The sequence below is a fragment of the Rana temporaria genome, chromosome 2, assembly GCF_905171775.1.
Source record: "Rana temporaria chromosome 2, aRanTem1.1, whole genome shotgun sequence".
In the NCBI taxonomy this organism is placed as follows: Eukaryota; Metazoa; Chordata; class Amphibia; order Anura; family Ranidae; genus Rana; species Rana temporaria.
The window spans coordinates 121,486-140,753 of record NC_053490.1 but is presented as its reverse complement, the minus strand read 5'-3'; the positions used below and the strand labels follow the sequence as shown (position 1 = coordinate 140,753).

The following is a 19,268-nucleotide window of genomic DNA, read 5'->3' as shown; positions in this document are numbered from 1 at the left end:
CTGGATAGACCCTCAGAGAGCCTGGCAGCCAGACGTCCCCAGCATAGGCCTCAGGAGGAATGAGGAAGAAGGAAGGTGGAAGTATGAAAAAGGAAGTAGAAAGGATGAAGAAGGAAGTAGAAAGGATGAAGAAGGAAGGAGAAAGGTGGAAGGTGAAAGGAAAAAGGAAGGAAGGAAGGAAGGAAGGAGGAAAAAGAAGGAAGGAAAAAGAAGAAAGGAGGAAGGAGAAAGGAGGAAGGAAAAAGAAGGAAGGAGGAAGGAAAAAGAAGGAAGGAAAAGGGAGGAAGGAAAAAGGAGGAAGGAAAAAGGAGGAAGGAAAAAGGAGGAAGAAGGAAAGAGGAAGGAAAAAGAAGGAAGGAGAAAGTTGGAAGAACGAAGGTGAAAGGAAAAAGAAGACAGGGAGGAATGAAAAAGAAGGAAGAAGGAAGGATGAAGGAAAAAGAAGGAAGGAGGAAGAAGGAAGGATGAAGGAAAAAGAAGGAAGGAGGAAGAAGGAAGGAAAAAGAAGGACGGAGGAAGGAAGAATAAAAAGGAAGGTGGACTTCTGGATAGACCCTCAGACAGCCCAGCAGACAGATGTCCCGGGATAGGCCTCAGGCTCTGGCCTAGCAGCCCGCGGCAGCCCAACACACATCCACCCAGACAGCCGTTCAGGTGGCACAGAACCCGGATCACCTGACCTCACCCAAATATATATAGGCTCTCCCAGCAGGCCAAAGGACCCAAGAAGATCCCTGCCTATTGGCTGAGACAACCCATCTATTTCTGATCTGTCCGTGCAACACCCTCGTCTTATCTAATGCAACCAGATCCCGGCCACCTAGTGGCAGAAGACAGAAGTGCCGCCATTCCAGAATTAGGGTGGAATTGATCTATCAAGGTAACTATACCTGGCAGGTACGTTTCCTAGCCACCCCGCCTAAACATCAGGAACAACACTTGATCCGGAGGTCCAAGTTAATGTTATGGGGGGGGGGGGGGGGACATGAATAGGATAGAAGGGGGGTGGGGTCAGATCCCTCAGTACGATGTAGAAGACTCACCGTCATATCCCGAACCACACCGGGTCTCTGTAGGTGTTGGAGAAGAAGAAGGGCCACCAGATAATTACACACCGCAATGTAGTCCCGGTCCTCCAGCTCGCTCCCCGATGTCGCCCGACTAATCAGACTCAGAAAGTACGGCTTGACGGTGGTCAGCAACCTCTGACACCCCTCCGGAGTACAGATCTGATTCCTACAGAAGAGAGAGAAGAACCTCCAGAACCGTTTCAAAACTTTCCTCATCCTAACCCACCAAACCACCAGGATAAGACCTCACCGCCTGGGTGTCTTCCTGGTCAGCCTTCCTCTAGAAAGACCGACCTCCATCATTCTACCATGAGTACTGATACCTCATCCACCTGACCGACCTCTCAGTGTCCTCCACCCCTCTCTACCAATTCCTCTACTGACCTCCATTCAGTGTCCTCCACCCCTCTCTACCAATCCCTCCACTGACCTCCATTCAGTGTCCTCCACCCCTCCACTGACCTCCATTCAGTGTCCTCCACCCCTCTCTACCAATCCCTCCACTGACCTCCATTCAGTGTCCTCCACCCCTCTCTACCAATCCCTCCACTGACCTCCATTCAGTGTCCTCCACCCCTCTCTACCAATCCCTCCACTGACCTCCATTCAGTGTCCTCCACCCCTCTCTACCAATTCCTCTACTGACCTCCATTCAGTGTCCTCCACCCCTCTCTACCAATCCCTCCACTGACCTCCATTCAGTGTCCTCCACCCCTCCACTGACCTCCATTCAGTGTCCTCCACCCCTCTCTACCAATCCCTCCACTGACCTCCATTCAGTGTCCTCCACCCCTCTCTACCAATCCCTCCACTGACCTCCATTCAGTGTCCTCCACCCCTCTCTACCAATCCCTCCACTGGCCTCCATTCAGTGTCCTCCACCCCTCTCTACCAATCCCTCCACTGGCCTCCATTCAGTGTCCTCCATCCCTCTCTACCAATCCCTCCACTGATCTCCATTCAGTGTCCTCCACCCCTCTCTACCAATCCCTACACTGACCTCCATTCAGTGTCATCCACCCCTCTCTACCAATCCCTCCACTGGCCTCCATTCAGTGTCATCCACCCCTCTCTACCAATCCCTCCACTGACCTCCATTCAGTGTCCTCCACCCCTCTCTACCAATCCCTCCACTGACCTCCATTCAGTGTCCTCCACCCCTCTCTACCAATCCCTCCACTGACCTCCATTCAGTGTCCTCCACCCCTCTCTACCAATCCCTCCACTGGCCTCCATTCAGTGTCCTCCACCCCTCTCTACCAATCCCTCCACTGGTCTCCATTCAGTGTCCTCCACCCCTCTCTACCAATCCCTCCACTGGTCTCCATTCAGTGTCCTCCACCCCTCTCTACCGGTCCCTCCACTGACCTCCATTCACTGTCCTCCACCCCTCCCTACCAATCCCTCCACTGACCTCCATTCAGTGTCCTCCACCCCTCTCTACCAATCCCTCCACTGACCTCCATTCAGTGTCCTCCACCCCTCCACTGACCTCCATTCAGTGTCCTCCACCCCTCTCTACCAATCCCTCCACTGACCTCCATTCAGTGTCCTCCACCCCTCTCTACCAATCCCTCCACTGACCTCCATTCAGTGTCCTCCACCCCTCTCTACCAATCCCTCCACTGACCTCCATTCAGTGTCCTCCACCCCTCTCTACCAATCCCTCCACTGACCTCCATTCAGTGTCCTCCACCCCTCTCTACCAATTCCTCTACTGACCTCCATTCAGTGTCCTCCACCCCTCTCTACCAATCCCTCCACTGACCTCCATTCAGTGTCCTCCACCCCTCCACTGACCTCCATTCAGTGTCCTCCACCCCTCTCTACCAATCCCTCCACTGACCTCCATTCAGTGTCCTCCACCCCTCTCTACCAATCCCTCCACTGACCTCCATTCAGTGTCCTCCACCCCTCTCTACCAATCCCTCCACTGGCCTCCATTCAGTGTCCTCCACCCCTCTCTACCAATCCCTCCACTGGCCTCCATTCAGTGTCCTCCATCCCTCTCTACCAATCCCTCCACTGATCTCCATTCAGTGTCCTCCACCCCTCTCTACCAATCCCTACACTGACCTCCATTCAGTGTCATCCACCCCTCTCTACCAATCCCTCCACTGGCCTCCATTCAGTGTCATCCACCCCTCTCTACCAATCCCTCCACTGGTCTCCATTCAGTGTCCTCCACCCCTCTCTACCGGTCCCTCCACTGACCTCCATTCACTGTCCTCCACCCCTCCCTACCAATCCCTCCACTGACCTCCATTCAGTGTCCTCCACCCCTCTCTACCAATCCCTCCACTGACCTCCATTCAGTGTCCTCCACCCCTCCACTGACCTCCATTCAGTGTCCTCCACCCCTCTCTACCAATCCCTCCACTGACCTCCATTCAGTGTCCTCCACCCCTCTCTACCAATCCCTCCACTGACCTCCATTCAGTGTCCTCCACCCCTCTCTACCAATCCCTCCACTGACCTCCATTCAGTGTCCTCCACCCCTCTCTACCAATCCCTCCACTGACCTCCATTCAGTGTCCTCCACCCCTCTCTACCAATCCCTCCACTGGTCTCCATTCAGTGTCCTCCACCCCTCTCTACCAATCCCTCCACTGACCTCCATTCAGTGTCCTCCACCCCTCTCTACCAATCCCTACACTGACCTCCATTCAGTGTCCTCCACCCCTCTCTACCAATCCCTCCACTGGTCTCCATTCAGTGTCCTCCACCCCTCTCTACCAATCCTTCCACTGACCTCCATTCAGTGTCCTCCACCCCTCTCTACCAATCCCTCCACTGACCTCCATTCAGTGTCCTCCACCCCTCTCTACCGATCCCTCCACTGACCTCCATTCAGTGTCCTCCACCCCTCTCTACCGGTCCCTCCACTGACCTCCATTCAGTGTCCTCCACCCCTCCCTACCAATCCCTCCACTGACCTCCATTCAGTGTCCTCCACCCCTCTCTGCTAATCCCTCCACTGGTCTCCATTCAGTGTCCTCCTCCCCTCTCTACCAATCCCTCCACTGACCTCCATTCAGTGTCCTCCAACCCTCTCTACCAATCCCTCCACTGACCTCCATTCAGTGTCCTCCACCCCTCTCTACCAATCCCTCCACTGATCTCCATTCAGTGTCCTCCACCCCTCTCTACCAATCCCTCCACTGACCTCCATTCAGCGTCCTCCACCCCTCTCTACCAATCCCTCCACTGGTCTCCATTCAGTGTCCTCCACTCCTCTCTACCAATCCCTCCACTGACCTCCATTAAGTGTCCTCCACCCCTCTCTACCAATCCCTCCACTGTCCTCCATTCAGTGTCCTCCACCCCTCTCTAACAATCCCTCCACTGACCTCCATTCACTGTCCTCCACCCCTCCCTACCAATCCCTCCACTGGTCTCCATTCAGTGTCCTCCACTCCTCTCTACCAATCCCTCCACTGACCTCCATTCAGTGTCCTCCACCCCTCTCTACCAATCCCTCCACTGTCCTCCATTCAGTGTCCTCCACCCCTCTCTAACAATCCCTCCACTGACCTCCATTCACTGTCCTCCACCCCTCCCTACCAATCCCTCCACTGACCTCCATTCAGTGTCCTCCACCCCTCTCTGCTAATCCCTCCACTGGTCTCCATTCAGTGTCCTCCTCCCCTCTCTACCAATCCCTCCACTGACCTCCATTCAGTGTCCTCCAACCCTCTCTACCAATCCCTCCACTGACCTCCATTCAGTGTCCTCCACCCCTCTCTACCAATCCCTCCACTGACCTCCATTCAGTGTCCTCCACCCCTCTCTACCAATCCCTCCACTGACCTCCATTCAGTGTCCTCCACCCCTCTCTACCAATCCCTCCACTGGTCTCCATTCAGTGTCCTCCACCCCTCTCTACCAATCCCTCCACTGACCTCCATTCAGTGTCCTCCACCCCTCTCTACCAATCCCTCCACTGACCTCCATTCAGCGTCCTCCACCCCTCTCTACCAATCCCTCCACTGGTCTCCATTCAGTGTCCTCCACTCCTCTCTACCAATCCCTCCACTGACCTCCATTAAGTGTCCTCCACCCCTCTCTACCAATCCCTCCACTGTCCTCCATTCAGTGTCCTCCACCCCTCTCTAACAATCCCTCCACTGACCTCCATTCACTGTCCTCCACCCCTCCCTACCAATCCCTCCACTGACCTCCATTCAGTGTCCTCCACCCCTCTCTGCTAATCCCTCCACTGGTCTCCATTCAGTGTCCTCCTCCCCTCTCTACCAATCCCTCCACTGACCTCCATTCAGTGTCCTCCAACCCTCTCTACCAATCCCTCCACTGACCTCCATTCAGTGTCCTCCACCCCTCTCCACCAATCCCTCCACTGGTCTCCATTCAGTGTCCTCCACCCCTCTCTACCAATCCCTCTACTGACCTCCATTCAGTGTCCTCCACCCCTCTCTACCAATCCCTCCACTGATCTCCATTCAGTGTCCTCCACCCCTCTCTACCGATCCCTTCACTGACCTCCATTCAGTGTCCTCCACCCCTCTCCGCCAATCCCTCCACTGACCTCCATTCAGTGTCCTCCACCCCTCTCTACCAACCCCTCCACTGATTCCGTGTCCTCCACCCCTCTCTACCAATCCCTCCACTGGTCTCCATTCAGTGTCCTCCACCCCTCTCTACCAATCCCTCCACTGGTCTCCATTCAGTGTCCTCCACTCCTCTCCACCAATCCCTCCACTGACCTCCATTCAGTGTCCTCCACCCCTCTCTACCAATCCCTCCACTGGTCTCCATTCAGTGTCCTCCACCCCTCTCTACCAATCCCTCCACTGACCTCCATTCAGTGTCCTCCACCCCTCTCTACCAATCCCTCCACTGACCTCCATTCAGTGTCCTCCACCCCTCTCTACCAATCCCTCCACTGACCTCCATTCAGTGTCCTCCACCCCTCTCTACCAATCCCTCCACTGACCTCCATTCAGTGTCCTCCACCCCTCTCTACCAATCCCTCCACTGACCTCCATTCAGTGTCCTCCACCCCTCTCTACCAATCCCTACACTGATCTCCATTCAGTGTCCTCCACCCCTCTCTACCAATCCCTCCACTGGTCTCCATTCAGTGTCCTCCACCCCTCTCTACCAATACCTCCACTGGCCCCCATTCAGTGTCCTCCACCCCTCTCTACCAATCCCTCTACTGACCTCCATTCAGTGTCCTCCACCCCTCTCTACCAATCCCTCCACTGACCTCCATTCAGTGTCCCACACCCCTCTCTACCAATCCCTCCACTGACCTCCATTCAGTGTCCTCCACCCCTCTCTACCAATCCCTCCACTGACCTCCATTCAGTGTCCTCCACCCCTCTCTACCAATCCCTCCACTGATCTCCATTCAGTGTCCTCCACCCCTCTCTACCAATCCCTACACTGATCTCCATTCAGTGTCCTCCACCCCTCTCTACCAATCCCTACACTGATCTCCATTCAGTGTCCTCCACCCCTCTCTACCAATCCATATAGTGGACACAGTTCCTATGTTTTGTAGCACTAGCCCCTCCCTTTTGAACTGTAAGCTCCTAGGAGCCGGGCCCGCCCCTCGGACTGAGTTGTATCATTGCAGACAACGAAGGTCACCATCGGGGAGGTCAGACTTACTCCTTTCCGGGCTTTGCCGGGACTCTTCTTCTTCGGATTCCGATCAGAATGTATTTTGCTGCATTGAGGAACTTCTCCACAGCCTGTGGCATAGACGGGTCCTCTTTGAGGAGGCGTTCCTCGGAGGCCACGTATCTCGCGAAGCTCCGGATGCTCTCCAGGTAATTGCGGGCGGTGGGCTTGCTGGTGTTCAGGGCGTTCAGATGGACGAAGAATTCCACCGTCTTCCGGATGTTGTGGATACATTTCACCGACACTTCCCCGGGGTCCATGAAGTAGAGGTACCGCGCCACACTGGGCACCTGAAAGAAGAACGGTCCAATCAGGCGCTTAGTAAAGAGGACCTGTCCTGTGGAAGAGGAGGACTGGTCACCCGTGTGGCCTGAGGTCTCCATGTAGAAGAACTTCCTAAATACTGACTGACTGTGCCCTGTTCTGTGGAGGCGGCCATATTGGTAGAGGCGGGGCTTTACTTCCTCATGGGGAGTGCACCGATCTCACCAGTGCCTAGGCACAGGCAGTGCACTTTCAGGATAGTAAGTATGACTGTATCTCAGGGGGTGACGTTGGGGTCCGGGGGAGGCCGACATTGGGATGTTGGGGTCCGGGGGAGGCCGACATTGGGATGTTGGGGTCCGGGGGAGGCCGACATTGGGATGTTGGGGTCCGGGGGAGGCCGATGTTGGGGTCCGGGGGAGGCCGACATTGGGTTGTTGGGGTCCGGGGGAGGCCGACATTGGGATGTTGGGGTCCGGGGGAGGCCGACATTGGGATGTTGGGGTCCGGGGGAGGCCGACATTGGGATGTTGGGGTCCGGGGGAGGCCGACATTGGGATGTTGGGGTCCGGGGGAGGCTGACATTGGGTTGTTGGGGTCCGGGGGGAAGCCGACATTGGGTTGTTGGGGTCCGGGGGAGGCTGACATTGGGATGTTGGGGTCCGGGGGAGGCCAATATTGGGATGTTGGGGTCCGGGGGAGGCCGAAATTGGGATGTTGGGGTCCGGGGGAGGCCGACATTGGGTTGTTGGGGTCCGGGGGAGGCCGACATTGGGTTGGTGGGGTCCGGGGGAGGCCGACATTGGGTTGGTGGGGTCCGGGGGAGGCCGACATTGGGTTGATGGGGTCCGGGGGAGGCCGACATTGGGTTGTTGGGGTCCGGGGGAGGCCGACATTGGGTTGGTGGGGTCCAGGGGGGTTGAATCTAATTGTTGGGGTCCGGGGGAGGCCGACATTGGGTTGTTGGGGTCCGGGGGAGGCCGACATTGGGATGTTGGGGTCCGGGGGAGGCCGATATTGGGATGTTGGGGTCCGGGGGAGGCCGACATTGGGATGTTGGGGTCCGGGGGAGGCCGATATTGGGATGTTGGGGTCCGGGGGAGGCCGACATTGGGTTGATGGGGTCCGGGGGAGGCCGACATTGGGTTGTTGGGGTCCGGGGGAGGCCGACATTGGGTTGGTGGGGTCCAGGGGGGTTGAATCTAATTGTTGGGGTCCGGGGGAGGCCGACATTGGGTTGTTGGGGTCCGGGGGAGGCCGACATTGGGATGTTGGGGTCCGGGGGAGGCCGACATTGGGATGTTGGGGTCCGGGGGAGGCCGACATTGGGATGTTGGGGTCCGGGGGAGGCCGACATTGGGTTGGTGGGGTCCGGGGGGTTGGATCTAATTGTTGGGGTCACATACCTGATGCCTGATGAAGGAGTGGGAGTACGAGACCTCCAGGTATTTCCTGAACCCCGCAATCAGCGAAGAATCCTCCGGGTGCTTCCTGAGGAGGCCGGTCTTCTTCATGGTGAGCAGAAGATTCAGCCTATGGAAACAGAGAAATACGGGGAGGTAAGGAGGGGGGGAGAGAGCAGAGTGCTGTCATACTGCCGAAAGCATGGCAGGGGGGTTGGGTGGCCTTATAGTCTGAACCCATCACTGGTTAAAAGTCTGCCCCCCCCCCCAGGGATGGGGCGGTACTGAAAGAGAGACGCCTCACAGAGAGAGAGAGAGAGAGGAGACGCCTCACACACCACAGAGAGAGAGAGAGGAGACGCCTCACACACCACAGAGAGAGAGAGGAGATGCCTCACACACCACAGAGAGAGAGAGAGAGAGGAGACGCCTCACACACCACAGAGAGAGAGGAGACGCCTCACACACCACAGAGAGAGAGAGAGGAGACGCCTCACACACCACAGAGAGAGAGAGAGAGAGGAGACGCCTCACAGAGAGAGAGAGAGAGAGGAGACTCCTCACACACCACAGAGAGAGAGAGAGGAGACGCCTCACACACCACAGAGAGAGAGAGGAGATGCCTCACACACCACAGAGAGAGAGAGAGAGAGGAGACGCCTCACACACCACAGAGAGAGAGGAGACGCCTCACACACCACAGAGAGAGAGGAGACGCCTCACACACCACAGAGAGAGAGAGAGAGAGGAGACGCCTCACACACCACAGAGAGAGAGAGAGAGAGGAGACGCCTCACACACCACAGAGAGAGAGAGAGGAGACGCCTCACACACCACAGAGAGGAGAGACGCCTCACACACCACAGAGAGAGAGAGAGGAGACGCCTCACACACCACAGAGAGAGAGGAGACGCCTCACACACCACAGAGAGAGAGAGAGGAGACGCCTCACACACCACAGAGAGAGAGAGAGGAGACGCCTCACACACCACAGAGAGAGAGGAGACGCCTCACACACCACAGAGAGAGAGGAGACGCCTCACACACCACAGAGAGAGAGAGAGGAGACGCCTCACACACCACAGAAAGAGAGGAGACGCCTCACACACCACAGAGAGAGAGGAGACGCCTCACACACCACAGAGAGAGAGGAGACGCCTCACACACCACAGAGAGAGAGAGAGGAGACGCCTCACACACCACAGAGAGAGAGAGAGGGGAGACGCCTCACACACCACAGAGAGAGAGAGAGAGGAGACGCCTCACACACCACAGAGAGAGAGAGAGAGAGAGGAGACGCCTCACACACCACAGAGAGAGAGAGAGAGAGGAGACGCCTCACACACCACAGAGAGAGAGAGGGGAGACTCCTCACACACCACAGAGAGAGAGAGAGAGAGGAGACGCCTCACACACCACAGAGAGAGAGAGAGAGAGGGGAGACGCCTCACACACCACAGAGAGAGAGAGAGAGGAGACGCCTCACACACCACAGAGAGAGAGAGAGGAGACGCCTCACACACCACAGAGAGAGAGAGGGGAGACGCCTCACACACCACAGAGAGAGAGAGAGAGGAGACGCCTCACACACCACAGGGAGAGAGAGGAGACGCCTCACACACCACAGAGAGAGAGAGAGGAGACGCCTCACACACCACAGAGAGAGAGAGAGAGAGAGGAGATGCCTCACACACCACAGAGAGAGAGAGGAGACACCTCACACACCACAGAGAGAGAGAGAGGAGACGCCTCACACACCACAGAGAGAGAGAGGAGACGCCTCACACACCACAGAGAGAGAGAGAGGAGACGCCTCACACACCACAGAGAGAGAGAGAGAGGAGACGCCTCACACACCACAGAGAGAGAGAGAGAGGAGACGCCTCACACACCACAGAGAGAGAGAGAGAGGAGACGCTTCACACACCACAGAGAGAGAGAGAGAGAGGAGACGCCTCACACACCACAGAGAGAGAGAGAGAGGAGACGCCTCACACACCACAGAGAGAGAGAGGAGACGCCTCACACACCACAGAGAGAGAGAGAGGAGACGCTTCACACACCACAGAGAGAGAGAGGAGACGCCTCACACACCACAGAGAGAGAGAGAGAAGACGCCTCACACACCACAGAGAGAGAGGAGACGCCTCACACACCACAGAGAGAGAGAGAGAGACGCCTCACACACCACAGAGAGAGAGAGGAGACGCCTCACACACCACAGAGAGAGAGACGCCTCACACACCACAGAGAGAGAGAGAGAGAGAGAGAGGAGACGCCTCACACACCACAGAGAGAGAGAGGAGACGCCTCACACACCACAGAGAGAGAGAGGAGACGCCTCACACACCACAGAGAGAGAGAGAGAGGAGACGCCTCACACACCACAGAGAGAGAGAGAGAGAGGAGACGCCTCACACACCACAGAGAGAGAGAGGAGACGCCTCACACACCACAGAGAGAGAGAGAGGAGACGCCTCACACACACCACAGAGAGAGAGAGAGAGAGAGAGGAGACGCCTCACACACCACAGAGAGGAGGAGACGCCTCACACACCACAGAGAGAGAGAGAGGAGACGCCTCACACTCCACAGAGAGAGAGAGAGGAGACGCCTCACACACCACAGGGAGAGAGAGGAGACGCCTCACACACCACAGAGAGGAGAGACGCCTCACACACCACAGAGAGAGAGAGAGGAGACGCCTCACACACCACAGAGAGAGAGAGGAGACGCCTCACACACCACAGAGAGAGAGGAGACGCCTCACACACCACAGAGAGAGAGAGGAGACGCCTCACACACCACAGAGAGAGAGAGGAGACGCCTCACACACCACAGAGAGAGAGAGAGAGGAGACGCCTCACACACCACAGAGAGAGAGAGAGGAGACGCCTCACACTCCACAGAGAGAGAGAGAGGAGACGCCACACACACCACAGAGAGAGAGAGGAGACGCCTCACACACCACAGAGAGAGAGAGAGGAGACGCCTCACACACCACAGAGAGAGAGAGAGGAGACGCCTCACACACCACAGAGAGAGAGAGGAGACGCCTCACACTCCACAGAGAGAGAGAGGAGACGCCTCACACACCACAGAGAGAGAGAGAGAGAGAGGAGACGCCTCACACACCACAGAGAGGAGAGACGCCTCACACACCACAGAGAGAGAGAGAGGAGACACCTCACACACCACAGAGAGAGAGAGAGAGAGAGAGGAGACGCCTCACACACCACAGAGAGAGAGAGACAGAGAGGAGACGCCTCACACACCACAGAGAGAGAGAGAGGAGACGTCTCACACACCACAGGGAGAGAGAGGAGACGCCTCACACACCACAGAGAGAGAGAGAGAGAGAGGAGACGCCTCACACACCACAGGGAGAGAGAGGAGACGCCTCACACACCACAGAGAGAGAGAGAGAGGAGACGCCTCACACACCACAGGGAGAGAGAGGAGACGCCTCACACACCACAGAGAGAGAGAGAGGAGACGCCTCACACACCACAGAGAGAGAGAGAGGAGACGCCTCACACACCACAGAGAGAGAGAGAGAGAGAGAGGAGACGCCTCACACACCACAGAGAGAGAGAGAGGAGACGCCACACACACCACAGAGAGAGAGGGGAGACGCCTCACACTCCACAGAGAGAGAGGGGAGACGCCTCACACACCACAGAGAGGAGAGACGCCTCACACACCACAGAGAGAGAGAGGAGACGCCTCACACACCACAGAGAGAGAGAGAGAGAGAGGAGACGCCTCACACACCACAGAGAGAGAGAGAGGAGACGCCTCACACACCACAGAGAGAGAGAGAGAGAGGAGACGCCTCACACACCACAGAGAGAGAGGAGACGCCTCACACACCACAGAGAGATAGAGAGGAGACGCCTCACACACACCACAGAGAGAGAGAGGAGACGCCTCACACACCACAGAGAGAGAGAGAGAGAGAGAGGAGACGCCTCACACACACCACAGAGAGAGAGAGAGAGAGAGGAGACGCCTCACACACCACAGAGAGAGAGAGAGAGGAGACGCCTCACACACCACAGAGAGAGAGAGAGGAGACGCCACACACACCACAGAGAGAGAGGGGAGACGCCTCACACACCACAGAGAGAGAGAGGAGACGCCTCACACACCACAGAGAGAGAGAGAGAGGAGACGCCTCACACACCACAGAGAGAGAAAGAGAGAGGAGACACCTCACACTCCACAGAGAGAGAGAGAGGAGACGCCTCACACACCACAGAGAGAGAGAGAGAGGAGACGCCTCACACACCACAGAGAGAGAGAGGAGACGCCTCACACACCACAGAGAGAGAGAGAGAGAGGAGACGCCTCACACACCACAGAGAGAGAGAGAGGAGACGCCTCACACACCACAGAGAGAGAGAGAGGAGACGCCTCACACACCACAGAGAGAGAGAGAGAGGAGACGCCTCACACACCACAGAGAGAGAGAGGAGACGCCTCACACACCACAGAGAGAGAGAGAGGAGACGCCTCACACACCACAGAGAGAGAGAGAGGAGACGCCTCACACACCACAGAGAGAGAGAGAGGAGACGCCTCACACACCACAGAGAGAGAGGGGAGACGCCTCACACACCACAGAGAGAGAGACGCCTCACACACCACAGAGAGAGAGAGGAGACGCCTCACACACCACAGAGAGGAGAGACGCCTCACACACCACAGAGAGAGAGAGGAGACGCCTCACACACCACAGAGAGAGAGAGGAGACGCCTCACACACCACAGAGAGAGAGGAGACGCCTCACACACCACAGAGAGAGAGAGAGGAGACGCCTCACACACCACAGAGAGAGAGAGGAGACGCCTCACACACCACAGAGAGAGAGAGGAGACGCCTCACACACCACAGAGAGAGAGAGAGAGAGGAGACGCCTCACACACCACAGAGAGGAGAGACGCCTCACACACCACAGAGAGAGAGAGAGGAGACGCCTCACACACCACAGAGAGAGAGAGAGAGGAGACGCCTCACACACCACAGAGAGAGAGAGAGAGAGGAGACGCCTCACACACCACAGAGAGAGAGAGAGAGAGGAGACGCCTCACACACCACAGGGAGAGAGAGGAGACGCCTCACACACCACAGAGAGAGAGAGAGAGAGAGGAGACGCCTCACACACCACAGGGAGAGAGAGGAGACGCCTCACACACCACAGAGAGAGAGAGGAGACGCCTCACACACCACAGGGAGAGAGAGGAGACGCCTCACACACCACAGAGAGAGAGAGAGAGAGAGAGGAGACGCCTCACACACCACAGAGAGAGAGAGAGAGAGGAGACGCCTCACACACCACAGAGAGAGAGAGAGAGAGGAGACGCCTCACACACCACAGAGAGAGAGAGAGAGAGGAGACGCCACACACACCACAGAGAGAGAGGGGAGACGCCTCACACTCCACAGAGAGAGAGAGGAGACGCCTCACACACCACAGAGAGGAGAGACGCCTCACACACCACAGAGAGAGAGAGGAGACGCCTCACACACCACAGAGAGAGAGAGAGAGAGGAGACGCCTCACACACCACAGAGAGAGAGAGAGGAGACGCCTCACACACCACAGAGAGAGAGAGAAAGGAGACGCCTCACACACCACAGAGAGAGAGGAGACCCCTCACACACCACAGAGAGAGAGGAGACGCCTCACACACCACAGAGAGATAGAGAGGAGACGCCTCACACACACCACAGAGAGAGAGAGGAGACGCCTCACACACACCACAGAGAGAGAGAGGAGACGCCTCACACACCACAGAGAGAGAGAGAGAGAGGAGACGCCTCACACACCACAGAGAGAGAGAGAGAGGAGACGCCTCACACACACCACAGAGAGAGAGAGAGAGAGGAGACGCCTCACACACCACAGAGAGATAGAGAAAGAGGAGACACCTCACACACCACAGAGAGAGAGAGAGGAGACGCCACACACACCACAGAGAGAGAGGGGAGACGCCTCACACACCAGAGAGAGAGAGAGGAGACGCCTCACACACCACAGAGAGAGAGAGAGAGAGGAGACGCCTCACACACCACAGAGAGAGAAAGAGAGAGGAGACACCTCACACTCCACAGAGAGAGAGAGAGAGGAGACGCCACACACACCACAGAGAGAGAGGGGAGACGCCTCACACACCACAGAGAGAGAAAGAGAGAGGAGACACCTCACACTCCACAGAGAGAGAGAGAGGAGACGCCTCACACACCACAGAGAGAGAGAGAGAGGAGACACCTCACACTCCACAGAGAGAGAGAGAGGAGACGCCTCACACACCACAGAGAGAGAGAGAGAGAGGAGACGCCTCACACACCACAGAGAGAGAGAGAGAGGAGACGCCTCACACACCACAGAGAGAGAGAGAGAGGAGACGCCTCACACACCACAGAGAGAGAGAGAGAGGAGACGCCTCACACACCACAGAGAGAGAGAGAGAGGAGACGCCTCACACACCACAGAGAGAGAGAGAGAGGAGACGCCTCACACACCACAGAGAGAGAGAGGAGACGCCTCACACACCACAGAGAGAGAGAGAGAGGAGACGCCTCACACACCACAGAGAGAGAGAGAGGAGACGCCTCACACACCACAGAGAGAGAGAGAGGAGACGCCTCACACACCACAGAGAGAGAGAGGAGAGACGCCTCACACACCACAGAGAGAGAGAGAGGAGACGCCTCACACACCACAGAGAGAGAGGAGACGCCTCACACACCACAGAGAGAGAGAGGAGACGCCTCACACACCACAGAGAGAGAGAGGAGACGCCTCACACACCACAGAGAGAGAGAGAGGAGACGCCTCACACACCACAGAGAGAGAGAGGAGACGCCTCACACACCACAGAGAGAGAGAGGAGACGCCTCACACACCACAGAGAGAGAGAGAGAGGAGACGCCTCACACACCACAGAGAGAGAGAGAGAGGAGACGCCTCACACTCCACAGAGAGAGAGAGAGGAGACGCCACACACACCACAGAGAGGAGACGCCTCACACACCACAGGGAGAGAGAGAGGAGACGCCTCACACACCACAGAGAGAGAGAGGAGACGCCTCACACTCCACAGAGAGAGAGAGGAGACGCCTCACACACCACAGAGAGAGAGAGAGGAGACGCCTCACACACCACAGAGAGGAGAGACGCCTCACACACCACAGAGAGAGAGAGGAGACGCCTCACACACCACAGAGAGAGAGAGAGACAGAGAGGAGACGCCTCACACACCACAGAGAGAGAGAGAGACAGAGAGGAGACGACTCACACACCACAGAGAGAGAGAGGAGACGCCTCACACACCACAGAGAGAGAGAGAGGAGACGCCTCACACACCACAGAGAGAGAGAGGAGACGCCTCACACACCACAGGGAGAGAGAGGAGACGCCTCACACACCACAGAGAGAGAGAGGAGACGCCTCACACACCACAGAGAGAGAGAGAGAGAGAGAGAGGAGACGCCTCACACACCACAGAGAGAGAGAGAGAGAGGAGACGCCTCACACACCACAGAGAGAGAGAGAGAGGAGACGCCACACACACCACAGAGAGAGAGGGGAGACGCCTCACACTCCACAGAGAGAGAGAGGAGACGCCTCACACACCACAGAGAGAGAGGAGACGCCTCACACACCACAGAGAGAGAGAGAGGAGACGCCTCACACACCACAGAGAGAGAGAGAGAGGAGACGCCTCACACACCACAGAGAGAGAGGAGACGCCTCACACACCACAGAGAGATAGAGAGGAGACGCCTCACACACACCACAGAGAGAGAGAGGAGACGTCTCACACACCACAGAGAGAGAGAGAGGAGACGCCTCACACACCACAGAGAGAGAGAGAGAGAGGAGACGCCTCACACACCACAGAGAGAGAGAGAGGAGACGCCTCACACACCACAGAGAGAGAGAGAGGAGACGCCTCACACACCACAGAGAGAGAGAGAGGAGACGCCTCACACACCACAGAGAGAGAGAGAGAGAGGAGACGCCTCACACACCACAGAGAGAGAGAGAGAGGAGACGCCTCACACACCACAGAGAGAGAGAGAGGAGACGCCTCACACACCACAGAGAGAGAGAGAGAGAGAGAGAGAGAGGAGACGCCTCACACACCACAGAGAGAGAGAGAGGAGACGCCTCACACACCACAGAGAGAGAGAGAGGAGACGCCTCACACACCACAGAGAGAGAGAGAGAGAGGAGACGCCTCACACCACAGAGAGAGAGAGGAGACGCCTCACACACCACAGAGAGAGAGAGAGGAGACGCCTCACACACCACAGAGAGAGAGAGGAGACGCCTCACACACCACAGAGAGAGAGAGAGGAGACGCCTCACACACCACAGAGAGAGAGAGAGAGAGGAGACGCCTCACACACCACAGAGAGAGAGAGAGGAGACGCCTCACACACCACAGAGAGAGAGAGAGAGAGGAGACGCCTCACACACCACAGAGAGAGAGAGAGAGAGGAGACGCCTCACACACCACAGAGAGAGGAGACGCCTCACACACCACAGAGAGAGAGGGGAGACGCCTCACACACCACAGAGAGAGAGAGAGAGAGGAGACGCCTCACACACCACAGAGAGAGAGAGAGAGGAGACGCCTCACACACCACAGAGAGAGAGAGAGGAGACGCCTCACACACCACAGAGAGAGAGAGAGAGAGAGGAGACGCCTCACACACCAGAGAGAGAGGAGACGCCTCACACACCACAGAGAGAGAGAGAGAGGAGACGCCTCACACACCACAGAGAGAGAGAGGGGAGACGCCTCACACACCACAGAGAGAGAGAGAGAGGAGACGCCTCACACACCACAGAGAGAGAGAGAGAGAGAGGAGACGCCTCACACACCACAGAGAGAGAGAGAGGAGACTCCTCACACACCACAGAGAGAGAGAGAGAGAGGAGACGCCTCACACACCACAGAGAGAGAGAGAGAGAGAGGAGACGCCTCACACACCACAGAGAGAGAGAGAGGAGACTCCTCACACACCACAGAGAGAGAGAGAGAGAGGAGACGCCTCACACACCACAGAGAGAGAGAGGGGAGACGCCTCACACACCACAGAGAGAGAGAGAGAGGAGACGCCTCACACACCACAGAGAGAGAGAGAGAGAGAGGAGACGCCTCACACACCACAGAGAGAGAGAGAGGAGACTCCTCACACACCACAGAGAGAGAGAGAGAGAGGGGAGACGCCTCACACACCACAGAGAGAGAGAGAGGAGACTCCTCACACACCACAGAGAGAGAGAGAGAGAGAGGAGACGCCTCACACACCACAGAGAGAGAGAGAGAGAGAGACCCCTCAGATGAAAATGTTTGCATTCCTTCTCACAGCAATAAAACTGATCATAAAAAACTGATTTACAAATGAAATAAAAAAAGGTAAAATGGCTGCGCACAAAGGCGAACGCACTCATTGGTCCCCTCACACACACAAACAGCGATCGTCCCACACGTGAGATTGAGCTCAGGCGTGTTCACAACTCCCCGCACCCGCCATGAAGCTGACTCTTCGCAGCGCTAATCACAGGCAGCGAGACGTTTCCTGATCCCCGGCCGCACAGATCGCAAAATGTCTCCCTGTCTGTGATTAGCGCTGTGAATTGTTCTGTGATTAGCGCTGTGAAGTGTCAGCTTCCTGGCGGGCGCGTGGCGTTGTGATCACGCCTGTGCTCATCCCGAATCTCTGCAAACGTCAGACGATGGGCAGCATTCCTATCACCTCCTCCGTACATCTAATGTGGTGACCTGTAAAGGGTTTTATTGCGCCCCCTATGGAGAGGAACGTTTATGTTGTTTGTCGCTTCGCGTGACATCATCTTTTATAAATACAATTTTGTTGCTTTAAAAATCCCCCCCCAAAAAGTAGATTTCCAGTTTATTCTCCGGGGTCTCTGCTTTATATATGGAATGTTTGGGGGTTGTTACATGTAAACAAAAAGTGTCATAAAGAGGGAGGGGTTATACAGGACAGTATACAGATACGAGTATATAGTGTACGATCTGCAGCTGTGTGGGGGTATATAATGTATATTGCCCCCCCATCTCACCCGATCGCTCCGGAAGTTTCTCCTTCAGCTTTTTGTCTGTCTCTGACTTCAGCTCCATGTGTGAAAAACAGGGGGAGGGGTGTACTCCATTGTCTTGTAGCTCAAAAGGGAAGAATTTGTCCTCCATTTTCTTGTAGCTCAGGAAGGGGGAGGGGTGTCCTCCATTTTTTTGTAGTTCAGAGAAAATTGAGTTCTGTCCGTGATACTTTTTTTATTTGCACTAACATACAATATTTTAGGACAAGCTTTGGGGGGGTGTGCCCCCCTTCTTCAAGGTCCAGGCAGTACCGATGAACCCTGAAGAAGGGGCGCACACCCCGAAACCTTGACCTGAAAAATTGTATGTTAGTGCAAATAAAAAAATATATCACAAACAGAACTAAATTTTCTCTTTCACACTTGCACTAATACGGCTACAATCACGTCTTGTAGTTCAGGAAAGGATGAATTTGTCCTCCATTTTCTTGTAGCTCAGGAAGGGAAGTATTTGTCCTCCATTTTGTTGTAGCTCAAGGAAGGGGGAGGGTGTCCTCCATTTTTTTTGTAGCTCAGGAAGGGAAGAATTTGTCCTCCATTTTCTTGTAGCTCAGGAAGGGAAGAATTTGTCCTCCATTTTGTTGTAGCTCAAGGAAGGGGGAGGGGTGTCCTCCATTTTCTTGTAGCTCTTTGTTTTCACTTTCTTTCTTTCCCTCAGAGATTGTCTTTTTTTTTAACATTCTGCTAAAACTTTGAATAGTAATAATGCTGGGACCTTAAAGAATGGGCGCACACCCCGAAT

The 19,268-nt window shown here is 56.0% G+C and overlaps 1 protein-coding gene across 1 annotated transcript in view; it reads right to left on the bottom strand.

Annotated features, from left to right (window-relative positions):
- LOC120928445 (titin-like) overlaps positions 1 to 18,665 on the bottom strand; it is a 43,803-nt gene extending 25,138 nt beyond the window's left edge. Inside the window, exons 1-4 of the mRNA XM_040339545.1 lie at positions 18,491 to 18,665; positions 8,390 to 8,516; positions 6,708 to 7,009; positions 1,044 to 1,236 (exon numbers count right to left, since the gene is read on the bottom strand). Of these exons, the coding sequence (XP_040195479.1) occupies positions 1,044 to 1,236; positions 6,708 to 7,009; positions 8,390 to 8,497 (603 nt within the window). The 5' untranslated portion in view covers positions 8,498 to 8,516; positions 18,491 to 18,665. The remainder of the gene's footprint in view (positions 1 to 1,043; positions 1,237 to 6,707; positions 7,010 to 8,389; positions 8,517 to 18,490) is intronic.
- Positions 18,666 to 19,268: the final 603 nt, after the last annotated feature.